The sequence below is a fragment of the Vipera berus genome, assembly GCF_964194415.1.
Source record: "Vipera berus genome assembly, chromosome: 7".
Classification (NCBI taxonomy): Eukaryota; Metazoa; Chordata; class Lepidosauria; order Squamata; family Viperidae; genus Vipera; species Vipera berus.
The window spans coordinates 27,603,939-27,617,605 of record NC_138209.1 but is presented as its reverse complement, the minus strand read 5'-3'; the positions used below and the strand labels follow the sequence as shown (position 1 = coordinate 27,617,605).

Here is a 13,667-nt window from a genome sequence, read left to right as displayed (position 1 = left end):
AAAGACCTTTTCAATAAAAAGCATTTTGGAGTAGGGCAGAAATAGCTCTACATAAATTCTGGACATGATATACTCAAAAGGAGCATCTGGCTGAGATTTTCACACTTTCTGTTGGTATAATTACTTGGACAGGAAGCCAGACTAGATGGTGCATTGAGCTTCAATGTACTGTATGCATTTCTGATAAATGGGAAAAGAATAGATGACCTGGCAGAAGGCTCAGACAATAACATGTGATTTACAGGACATAAATGCAGCTACTATAAGATTTATCTGACAGCCCACTACGATAGTGGACTGTTGACTACCCGAAGGAATGATTTCTAGTCTTGAATGTCTACTATTGAGTAGCCACACACATTATTTATTTATTAGATGTTTTGGGTTGAAACCATTTTTAAATGATGCACTTCACAATGCTTAGCAATAAATTTAGCGTTAAACTCTAGAGGGGAGGTAGTGTTATTGGAATATATGTCAGACTGAATTAGGATGAGCAAGCCAATGCTTTTATAAAGCAGCCTTGAATGTAACATGGATTCTTTCAAAAAAATGATATTAATGTCAAGTAAGCAAGGACATTCTTCAGTTAATACTAAATGCAGAATCCCTTTATGCTGTTAAACAACATTGGTACTTGGCCTCAGAATGCAGTATCAATTAAAAATGTCCTGAGGTATTTAGGACAAATGTGGACATCTGATGGAGTTGACAAGAAGAATAAACAATAGTATTTCAAATAATTTGACATTTTGTGTATACTATAAAAAAAAGAGCTAAGGCACTCAGAGTGTTCACGAAATAAGTAGCAGCAAAATAATACCTGGATTTTTATTGCATTACAATAAACCTTTTTTAAAAAATAAAATAAAATTACTTTTAAAAATACCACTATATTACTTTTAATATACTTTTTGTGCACAATTTGCATTTGTAAAACTTAATTTCTGCATGGATGATTACAGAAAATAATTTTAATAATAACATATCATGATAGAAATTAATCATAGCAGTGCTTTAATGTGACATTATGTCTGCCAATCCATAAAAATTTTAAAATCACATTTACAGATGCTTATGTTTAACTGTATTGTATTATTTATGTGATTAAATCTAGTTTCTGACCTGATCTTTTGATCTTTGGCCCCTCTATCCTCTCCATCTCTTCTTAAAAAATAATTAAAATTTTAGCAAGAGGGTCACTTCATTTTCCATCCTATCCTAGTCCCACAAAAAGAAAAAATCAATCAAGCTCAACCCTGTGCCTTCACAGTATCTGTAAAATGTCGGGCTGAAATTCAATTTTGTATCTCTCAGGCTTCCTATGGCATCACAGTTTGTCTCTTAAAAAATAGATAATTTCTGTGATTGCAATACTAACTTCTGTAAATTAGAAATACAGAGAAAAAATATGTAATTATCACCCAAGTTTAAATCTTTATACCTCTGAGATCCTTTCAATTTCATTTCTTAAGACTGTTTTTTTGTGTTATAATTATTCTTTTCAATCAGGATATCATTTTAGTTACTGTATTGGCTTTTCCAACTATTTAATAAAAACAACGTATTTCACTGTTATCCTCTCAATTAATTCATTACCATATTCTATTCAACAACAGGACATAAACAATATGAATGAAAAGTAGACACTAGAGTATATCATTCATTCCTCTTTGAATCACAGAGTATTGAAGTAATTTTGATACATATAATTCTCATATATATTCATAGTTATGTATATTTTATATTAGTGCATGTGATATGTTTGTGTATTGTGTGTGTTGAACAATAAAGTTCTAACTATTTTCTCAATAATACTTTTATATGTTTATCATCATTTCAAAGAAAGTATTAAGCAAATAAAGTTCCTTCCTTTTCAAAAATCATTATTTTAACATATGCTGCCTTGGAAATCTGTCTGTCTGTCTGTCTGTCTGTCTGTCTGTCTGTCTGTCTGTCTGTCTGTCTCTCTCTCTCTCTCTCTCTCTCTCTCTCTCTCCCTACATACCTAAAATTTTATATTATCCAAGTGCTTATGTGCATTTTTAGAAACAATTCAAACAGCTCTAACATATTTAAGTGCATTACTGAATAACAGACTCACTAGAAACAAAACTATTCTTCACTAGTTCATTGTAAAAATCCATTAGCTGTAATCTCCAAAAGTAATTGTTTTTATTGCACTTTATTGTCGATGCAAGTTATTGATTTTTCACACCTTCTATGATTCTTTCATTTGTATTCATGAAATGTCTATCAGCACAGACTAAATACATTTGGCAATACAGGCACTAAAACAAATAAATCAATGTAAAAAAAACATTAATTTTGCATTAACCTTATTCGTCAGGCAAGTAAACCATAAGGGCTTTAAATGAAGGTCAAAGGTTCTGAAATGGGTCAAAACCCTTGACCTCTAGACCAATAACATTCCCATTAAAAAAAGCTATTTTAAAGTTTTAAGTAGGGGAATTTACTATCAGTAAAGATGTGATTTTTAAAGGCCAAAACAAAAAAGCTTAATAAAAACTTTCCATATAATGATGAAGAAAAATGGGAGATGAATAAACTATTGCTATTTGATCTATTACATATTATAATTTGTTGACATATCTAATTTTTTATATATTTTTGTAAATCGCAATTAATTGCAATGCTACTTTCTACAATAGTATAAAATATGAAGTTATTCATATTACTAATAGTTGCATTTTACATTTCTCATAGAACCTATGTCAAGAGCAATTAGTATGAGGCCCCATTATTTTAAAAAGGCAAAGATCAAATCCCATTAATTCTAATGCAGCTATACTATTTTACATTAAATATTAAAGTCCATTGTTTAGTCTTTTTCTTGTTAAATATGTTACTGGGTAAAAAGATGCCTCATTAAAATAATATATAACACAATAAATCACAAAATTTAAGGCAGTATCTATCTTGATCACATTTGATAACATAATATTGTTAATATATTGTTTTATATACTAGGGATCTTATCTAATTTTTTCTAGAACTTCTGTTATTTCCAGGCAGCACAGCCATTGGCTTGGAGCTGGAGAATGTAAAATATAATGGACACCAAATTGCAGCTACCTCTGCTGGTGTTCTGAATCTCTCAAAGAGCTTTTGTAACCAGGTTTGTTTGAATAACGCCACAATGATGATGTTGTTTAGGCTTTTATCATTGAACAGAAAGAAAGACAGAAGCTCTAAAACTAAATGTTTTTTGATTGCTAGTTTGCTTGCTTGTTTTATTGGCAATACTGTTTAAAGTCAGCTGAAACCTACCTGAGAACAAAGCAGCATGACCAATTCCACAACTGAACTGCTAGATTTCATACATACAAGACCTAAAGGAAAAAAGAAATGGAATTACATACTTCGACTGACTTTAGTTTCATATATTTAATATACAATATTGGCATTTTATTATATAATAAATATTCTATTAGAGATTTCATAGTATTATCCCTATGCTGTAGAATGACTCATTTAATAAAAGAAACTTCACATATTATTTTATCCAAATGTTTATGGCAATAGAATATGTATTTAAATATATACACTAATTTCATTACTGCAATGCATAATTTTAATATAAAATGATGACCTGAAGCTGTTCAATTGGCATTACATAAATATTAGGGTTTCAAGTTAATAAAAGTAAGTATGGCATATTGTATATTGATTTATAATATTACATTTCTTCACCTTGGAATGGATTGATCATTATATATGCAAAGAAGGGAAATGGTTCTGTGACCTTTGCTTTCTCCATTGAGCTCTCTCCCTTCAGCCCTCCAGCTATCAATCAAGTTTCCATTTTGTTTCATGGCAGCAGACATCCCAAGCACTCTTATTAGTACTTTGACCCTTGACCCCCACCTAAACCTTAAGGAGGTGGAGAGCACAAGAGTAATCTATACATTTATAAACTAATTTGGTTATTAATATCAGTTCGCATTTCATGCTATTTCCCCAGTATAATATGAAAACATGTTATCCTAAACGCCCTAAATTGGTGGTATTCTTTTCAGTAATCAACGTTTCACTATGCCAAGTTTAATTCTGTTTGTCTTTGGGCTTAATTACACTGGGGGGGGGGGAAACTACTAAGCCAATATCATGCATTTAATATATTACAAAAATAGACAGACTAGCTAAATTTTAGATTTTAAACTCAGTGTTTCTATATACTATTGGATACAACATAATGTATGTATATGATAAACATTTTATTTATTAATTCATTGAATTTAGAAATCATTCCACTAAATAATGCACAATAATAATAAATTATCAAATTCTTTAAAAATCATAAATTTGTAATGTATGCTAAATATTTCCCTGGATTCACCATTTAGCTTGCCCAGTTTACATGACCTTTTATAATGGCATTTTTAAAGTACACTAATACGGAAAGCAGAATCTCTAAATTTTTTGGTCTATTTCCTAAAAGTCTGTAAGCATGTCACTAAGCTATCACACTTCTACTAACCAGAATTGAAAATGTCTCAAAATCTAATTTCTAACAGAACTTTTTATCACCATTTTTAGTTTTTATCATTTAGAACATTTTATAAACTTTTTAATAGATTTCCAATTGCTTTGAGATGTTCTCCTCTGAAATAAGAAGAAACACCCATATTTCTGGAAAAGTAATAGCACAATAGCTGATACCATGCACTGTACCCCCATTAAAATCTATGTTTACATATTGTATATTACTAAACAATTATATAACCTGGACTTTTAAATGAAAAATGGGCAACAAATAGGAATGAAAATGTATACAATATTGTTATATGATAAATCTGTGAGCAACAAACCTTTTAAATGCAGTTGTCTGATCCATACATCATTTGTACCTCCTAATACTTGAATTCTATACAACAAAAGGCCACCATCTGCCTGTTCTTCTATTTGCTAACTCTTTCTGTAAATCAGTTTCAGATGTTCAAGGTTACTATGCATTTCCTGTGTTGTTTCTCTAGAAACTGCCTTGCCCACTCACTATTTGAAGTACTGTCCTGAAATTATATATAGTTGTCTTTATTCTTTCAATACTATAATTACTTAATGGTACTTACTTTCAACCCTTTTATAATCAAAAGTAATAATATAATAGTTTAATAAACCTACTCAAGTTTCTAAACCTGATATACCCAGGTGATTATATTTTACAATGACTCTTATATCATCCTAGCATTTTGTTGCTCAACTAACAATAAAATTATCCTGTTTAACAGTGTAACAAAAAAGTCATGAAATCCTGGAAGGCACTTTGCTATTTCAGAAAGAGAAGAATCTAATTTATGTTTATTACAGTGACAAGGTAAGATCAAAATCAGTACAAATGTTCAGAGTAGATGCCCAAGTAAGAACCAAGGTGGCAGTCATGGCTAAGAGCAGGAGTCCCCAACCCCTGGTCTGTGGACCGGCACTGGTGCACAGCATGCCAGCAACCAGGCCACACAAACAAGTGAAGCCCCATAAATAGGATGCAGGCAGTACGCAAAACCACACCCACTCTGGTCTGTTGAAAAACCTTTCTCCACGGCACTGGTCTCTGGTGCCCAAAAGGTTGGGGACCTCTGGCTAAGAGCACTTTTGCTAAACTTCATCTTTTTCACCAGTTATACTCTTTCCTGCATCAAGAAGCCCTTCTTTCAGTCACTCATACTCTGGTCATTACCTATATGAACTATTGCAATGGGCTGCAGATGGGGCTACCCTTGAAGAGCATCCAAAGTTGTAACTGGTGCAGAACGTGGCAGTGTAAGAAGTTTTGGGTGCCTCAGGGTTGCCCATGTAACATCTCTACTATGTGAGCTGTACCAAGTGCCAGTTTGCTTCCAGCTCCAATTCAAGACATTGGTTATCATCTTTAAAGCCCTTCATGGCATGGTTACCTGAGGAACCATCTCATGTTAATTATATTGTCCCATCCCACCTGGTCAGGCAGGGAGGGTATGTTGCGAATGCTGTTGGATAAAGAATTCTTACTGGTGGGATCCTGGAAGATAGGCTTCTCTGCCATTGCTCCTGGTCTTTGCAACATCTCACCCCCAGAGGAGAGGCAACCTCCTGCCCTTCAGATAGAGTGTGAAAACTTGATTCTGCCAACTGGCATGGGGGTTGGACAATGCTATGTGACTGTGATGGTACTAATAACAGAATAACAGAGTTTGAAGGGAGCTTAGAGGTCTTCTAGTCCAACTCCCTGTTCAAGCAGGAAACCCTATACCATTTCCGACAAATGGTTGTTCAATCTTTTCTTAAAGACTTCCAGTGTTGGAGCATTCACAACTTCTGGAGGCAAGTTGTTCCATTGATAGTTCTAATTGTCAGGAAATTTCTCCTTAGTTCTAGCTTACTTCTCTCCTTAATTAGTTTCCATCCATTGCTTCCTGTCCTGCCTTCAGGTGCTTTGGAGAATAGGTTGACTGCCTCTTTTTTGTAGCAACCCCTTAGATATTGGAACACTACTATCATGTCACCCCTAGTCTTTCTTTTCATGAGTTGTAGGTGTTTTTCTGCCTTTTTAACTCTATTTTTAAATATTTTTATCAAGTGTTTTATTTATGTCTTTAACTTTGTTCTTTATGTTTTATATTGTGAATTCTTTGTGGTATTGTAAACCGTCTAGACTAGAGCCACTTCGATGAGATGGGTGGGATAGAAATGTAATGAATAAATAAATAAATAAAAATGTTGGACAGTGTTTACTGAAGCTAACAAAATACTAAAGCCACACAATGTTTTTATAAACCACTGGAAATCACTGAAAACAAACTACATATTAAAAATGTACAGATTCAGCATTTCATAAAAACACTGCATGGCTTCAGCAGTTTTCGACTTCAGGAAGGAGAACTCTGTCTGATGTTTTTAATAAGAGGCAGTCCATCGTTAACTATGGGTTGTCCATAAGTCAGACATTCTTAACTCAGAAATGCCTGTATGGAACTGTAGAATATTCTAAGAGAAAATAAAGAAAAAAATATAGTTGATTATAAGGATAGGTTAAATGGATAGATGAATAGGAAAAGTGGCCAAGCAATATGCAAAACAATAATAAATATTGAATAGAATATGAGGGCTGTAGCTAGTACAGTCCCCCCCCCACATGTATACTGAATCATCTTGTGGCTTTTTAACTCTAATTATATGAGCTGAAAATAATCTTAAAATAAACACTAAATAGTTTGATAGCAATACTCAGCTATGAATATTATTTCAATAATTTATTCAATATAAATAATTTGAAAATATAAATTAGCTTCCAATGTCAAATATTTAGTTCTTATAAAAACATAAAAAAGGGAAACTTACTTGTACCTTCTATCAGTAGTTCTTGACCATGACTACCCAAGAGGGTGCGCGAAAGAAAAGGAGCAAAGTCCACAAATATCTCCCTCAGAAGAGGGGCAGCTTTTTCCAAAGCATGCTCAAGCCTCTCTGAAATACTAAGAGATGTACAAGTTCAATAAAAAACATAATTTAAGGAGCAAAAATTCTCTAAGGAGAAAAGCAATCTGCAAAAGTACAAAATACATCAACAAAAGTCAACAAGTTATTGGCTAAACACACTGAGTTTAATTACTATTTAAATGGAAATAGCAGTGATAGAAAACCAAAACTTCCTATCAGCCTCAAATGAAACAGCACAATCCAGTCAGAAGTGTAGAGTGAATTCCATATTACTTAAATAAATTGGAATATGATATAACCTGCTGGAAGAAACTTACAAAGTTACCTCATGTTTGAAGCAGAATCCTCAGGCACAGAAGAAAGTGTAGGAACAGATGGTAATCTTGAATCTGATGATCCATTGCCTACCAAAGAGATTTTTAAGAGTTCAAATAGCTGTAAATATACAAAACTGTCTTTAATCAAAGCCCATGCTAATTCAGTACTTTCTACTCTGACTGGAGCAGTTCATTTTAGCTCCAAGAGCTTTAGTAGGGCCACTGACTTTGAACTTTTTAACTGAAAATGTCGCTGACTGAAAAATTAATCCTACCTCTATTCCCATATAAAGTAGACATAACTAGTGGATACTTGTATTTAAATTTACCAGCTACCCAAACATTTATGTGTGGGACATATTAAAGGTTATATTTCTTTTCACACTTCTAATTTTTATGCAATTTATCCTAATTCTACAGCTTTATAATGCTAGTTGATTTGTGACACAATAGTTCTGAATTCAAAGCAGGAGTATCAATTTGTAAGTATACAGAGTAATTCATATATAATTCAGCAAATACTGATTTGCACTCTACTTTATCATCATCAGCATACTTCATTTATATTGTTCTTGGAATCTTGGAAAAAGATAGCTCGAATCCTTAAGTACCTGGATAACATTCAAATTATTCCCTGTATTGCTTTTGGGAAATTCTCATTACCAAAGTTATCCATTACCAAAGAGGCACCAATTAAAACTTGTTTTTAACGTTTTCAGACTAGGAAAAGAAAGAATAAAAAGAACAAAAAGCTCTGTTGTTTTTCTTCCTCTACTTTGATTAAGATATGTATGTTTTACATTAACAGTGTGTCTCTACTCTTTAAAACTTGCCCACTTCTAAGAAACAGTGTTCACACTTGCCAAAATCTGGTAGTTAAAAGAAGTTATGATACAGAGATGATGAAAAGCTGCTATAGCTTAAAATACAACTGTGCAATTCTATCGAGCCCTGGAACTATAGAGTATCCCCATTCTTGACTAATAGATATACAAGATATAAAAAGTGTTTTTGTTAACTATACAGAAGGTCTCCCATGTTTTTATTCTACTATCAGAATATATCAGAGACCTCATATTGACAGCTATGTTTCTTAACCAATAAAGTGCTATCTAGGATGATTGAAACCAGGTGAAATATTTCAAAAATATCTTTATTCAAAATAGTTAATTTCACTAACTCATTTTACAATTTGAGAAAATAACACTAAAGCTAATTTCAGACTTGTGTCAGCTTGCCAGGTTGCTCGTGTGCACCCATTATATTTTATTGTAAGGTTATATTAATAGAATCTTGAAAAAGTAAACCTATATTAAACTATGTTTCAAAAAAATTGAATATCTCAAAATATGAGAACTTTGGATTTATCATGCATTTTTCATGTTTTTTCCTTAACCTCTGTATTTGTTTTTAAACCATTTTAAAAATGAATATCTGCAGGAAAACCTAGGGTATACTGTTAACGGTATCCTGTATTATAAGAAATTTGCAATTGTAATACAGAATCTATGATAAAAAATGTTAGAGAATTCTGTAATATATGATCTAAAGAGGCAAAATATAGCAGCATTTTATGTATATTTGTACATATATTTTTTGTGTGTCTATGAAAATTATTACTTTCCCCATAATATTTATATTTTAAAAAAATAAACTTACAACTATGACAAAGTTCAGGAGCCAAAGAAAGGTAAGCACACAAGCTAAAAATCTATTATAATAAATGTTCTTCCTTTTAAGTTGCTACTAACTCTGATCCTTCGGGATGTGGCAAGCTATAAATCTAACAGGACAATATTAAGTTATTTGAGATATCAGCTCCTGATGTTGGACATTCAGAGTCAGCAACAGAGTTTTTAGTTACCCTAACTAACTGAAGAGCTTGGTTTATGATGAAAAAGTTGGCTTGGTGCCCAGATAAAATGAAGTTTTATTGCAGCACAAGCTACTTCAAATCGCATTTTCCATACTCCCAGAATCAGTAGAATGTAAATAGCAGTGTAGCACATCTGTTGAGGCTAATGCCTGCCTTAGAAAGGAGAAGCAATTCCATAGCAGTTCCACTCCAAACTTAATTAACTAGTCAGAAAAAGATTGTGTGTAGTACATGTTTAAAAAATTACTTGGTCAGTTGATAGGTTTAAAACAACTGTGCAAGTTAATATGAATAAGATAAAACCTAAAGCTAAATATATACAAAATGCCACACAAAATTGAACCTCAAATTTTACATTTCCTATATACAGTATATGAGACAGTGCTAAAAATCCAACCAATTTCTTAACACATTTAGATTTCAGACTGTACCCTTTAGGGTAAAAAACATCAAAGCAGTTCTGTAGATTAAAATGCCATTTAAGGCTTATAACTTCAGCACTGATAAAAATAGTCTCAAAGAATATATTAAATTAAAGATTAGGAAAGCACAAAAATGCCAGTTAGGCATTGCTCTGCAAGTGTTTCCAAAGCACTACATCATATAAATCTTATTTAGATAAATGTACTAAATGTACTTCCAGCTGAGTTTTCATTTTAAAATGGCTTTTATTCATTTAAGGGATGAGAGATCTTTCAGAAGCATGTTTTCTTCTAAAGCAGACATGCAAGTAAATGTGGTAGCTACTTCAAACAAGTGGAACACAAGTGGCTTATCTTTCTTATCCTTTCATTGATAAACTGGCTCCCTCAAACTGACAGTTTTACAGACATATGTAAGGACATAAAAGGAAATGCAAATAGATCATCTGTCTAGCACCCTTCTAGTGAAAGCTTATTGTTTATTCAAGGTCCCCAAGGGTCCAAACAAATAATGTCTCTGGCAATAAACTGCTCTTACGGGGTTGTTCCCCAAACACCTGCATGTCTGAATGTGTATGTGCAAACAAAGGTCTCACCTAACTACTAGCTTAATGACAAAGTAACAGCTATGGGACAGATTTTATTTCTCCTTTCTTTAGTAACAAAGAATTACTTTTTAAAGGGAATATTTAGTTAGCTAAAGTAATATTTTGGATATAAAAACATAAAAAAGACAAATTAAAAAAGTAAATCTTAAGTTATCTGTTGCTATTTTAAAATACAGGAGTGAATTCATTCACTTACTGCAAAATTTAAATAGTATGTATCTCAAATGTATTTTCTTTACAATAATTATCCGGTGCTCTCTTTAGGACTTAAAAATAAATCTTGTCCACTATCCTAAACAGCCTTTGTGCAGGATTATTTCCTATTTCAAATCTACATGAATATCATCTCCATAGTTGAATGAAGGTATTTAAATAATTGATGCAAAAGAATAACAATGGGCAAGTAAAATAATCTCTAGAGAATCATTCTAAACCAAGGTTTCATACAAATAAAAAGATAGAGAGTATAATATTTTCTTTCATCAGCCACTAAATCATCAAAATAGATATTGCAATATATATAAAATAAATAAATGAACCTCAATTTCAGCTTTGTTTATAGTATCAAATAATTTTATTGGGAACTAATCAGAGTTAGTTTTCTTCAGAGGTTAAGGAATCAGCCTAGAAACAGTTGGGTGACATTGGCCCAATCACTCTCTCAGCCCTAGGAAGGAGGCAATGTAAACTATTTCTGAAAAACTTTGCCAGGAAAACTGCAGGGACTTGTCCAAGCAGTCTCTGAGAATCGGACACGGTTGTATGAAGGAAAAACCAACCATAGGTGACTACTGACATTTTTGCATTTAGTATGGAATTCTGCTGGGAGAATGTTGTAATAATCCAAGGCAGAATATTTTCATATTATACAGTATGTTTAGGGAAAATCCAGGAGCACAAATGAAAACCAATGGCTAGTGTCACTTTATGTGTAGTATTAAAAGCTATTTATATGAAGAAGGATAGGCTCGGAGTTCTCCATCTTATTACTGTAAGTTCATATAACAATCTTTGCAGTAATGTCAGCACTTAAACTGGGGACATAATACTTACGCAAAAGTATTCTAAGAGCCAAATTTATAATAAATAAAAAATAAATAAAAAGTTAAAAAAAGAGAAAAGATCAGTGCTTAGGATTCTTTTGAGTAGTTCTTAGCCAAGGAAACTCAACTTTGCAATTTCAGTTGGGTGGTATATGATGTCTCGGTAGCTGAATTACAAATATATATCATATTGCTTTGTTATTTTATTTTGCACAATTCATCTCCATTCTCTCACTTACTTGGAGAGCTTCCATTTACATCTGGGCCTTGGGAAGAATCCAAAGAAGAAACCACACTAACAGCATTTGTAGGTACGTTAATTGTAGCTGCAGATGAACTCACTGACTTCTTTGGTGCCACAACCACACTCCTATGACAGAAAAGAAGTGTTGCAAACTATATTTTAAATGCTTGCGAATGACCAAATGTATATTTAAAATATATAACAAACTCAGACTTATGCAAAGTAGTCAAGTTTGAAATTTAGATATTACTTCTCTTTTCTCAGAAATGTCAAAATTTTATTGTATGTTCTAAGGATATCAAATTGTTATTAAAAATCTACTAATCTTTAAAGATACTCTAAAACACATTCTGATTTTGCCCTTTTATGTCGACACTTTATATTATTTCTAATGAAAACTATACAAAAGTAGTTTTAAGCAAAGTAGTCATCACTGGAATCACTATACTTAAAACAGACATTTGCACAAAAGATTAAATAAGTTGAAGATTACTTAAACAGAAGTTTAAAATTAAAATAAACTAGACCAATATATGTTTTTAACTTTATATATAAGTTACTATAGAAATGACCTATGAAATTAGTGCTCTAGCTTAAATATTCAGAAATATTCAAAACTGAATATAATCCATGTTTCAGTTTAGAAATTTATATTAGAAAGAATAATTGTGGCAAACCAATTTCAATTAAATAGTAATGTTTTATTCCAAACATCTAAAATATCCAGTTAACCATACATAAAAGACACTTTTAATTGCAAGTTAGCTCCATAAACATGCGACACCCCTGTTAATGAGCTAAGGAATACAGTTGATATATATTATGGACTCCCAAAGCAGTGCTTCTTTTTAATTACCTGGTGTTAACTATAAGCCAAAAGTCTTCAACATTCAATTTATTTAATCAATTTATTCTGTTGACAGTACTGTTAAGTAGTGGTAGAAAGTATTCCCTTAATAGCATTAAAAATATGTTGTTTGTAAATAAAACACATTAACACTGACTCCAAATTCAGATATATAATGTAGAAATGTTCTAGCAGCTTATAAATTTATTAAAAAGATATTCTTATTTCTTCCCATTTTAAGTTCCACTGATTGCTATAACTAAACTGGGCTTGATTAGACATTCTGAACATTATAAATGAATAGGTATTCACCATGGATGTTATAGTGTGGATTGAATTATTACAAGGGTGATTGCTAATGTTAACTATACATTAAAATATGGAAGCAAAAGCCACCTGAGCCCCAGACCAAGGAATTAAGCCATAAATGTAGATATTTTCCACATGCACATAAACGTGCACAAAAAAGGTTATAAATTCATTTATCAGAACATGATCTTTGATTTTCAATTTAAAAACAATTTAAGATTAAAGACTTATCGATTTTAGATGTATGCTAAGTTTTCATTATTTTTTTATTAATTATGATTAATAGTTTAATTTTGAATGGTCAGGGATAATACTTAATGCCCTCCAAAATACAGATTTTTTTTAGCTACATCATTTTGCTACGTAGAAAAAAATACAGTATTTTTGCTACATCATATCAAAAGTTAAAAGTTAAGAGATTGTGAATGTGTGATTAGCAATTATCATTGTACTTTGCCATAGATTCTGAATCATTTATTTGTAGCAAGGATGCAGTAGTGTTACTGTCCTTCAATGAAAGAAAAATGTTTCCCTTTTCATCCTGTAGAAACTGTACGCATTGGT

General features: G+C 32.0%; 1 protein-coding gene across 4 annotated transcripts in view; it reads right to left on the bottom strand.

Annotated features, from left to right (window-relative positions):
- LRBA (LPS responsive beige-like anchor protein) overlaps positions 1-13,667 on the bottom strand; it is a 370,944-nt gene that overhangs the window by 263,459 nt on the left and 93,818 nt on the right. For 3 of the 4 annotated variants that reach the window (XM_081332066.1, XM_081332069.1, XM_081332067.1), the window contains 4 exons: positions 11,943-12,073; positions 7,763-7,841; positions 7,339-7,472; positions 3,292-3,353 (listed from right to left, as the gene is read on the bottom strand). In XM_081332066.1, the coding sequence (XP_081188192.1) occupies positions 3,292-3,353; positions 7,339-7,472; positions 7,763-7,841; positions 11,943-12,073 (406 nt within the window). The remainder of the gene's footprint in view (positions 1-3,291; positions 3,354-7,338; positions 7,473-7,762; positions 7,842-11,942; positions 12,074-13,667) is intronic. The other variant, XM_081332068.1, reaches the window with a different exon arrangement.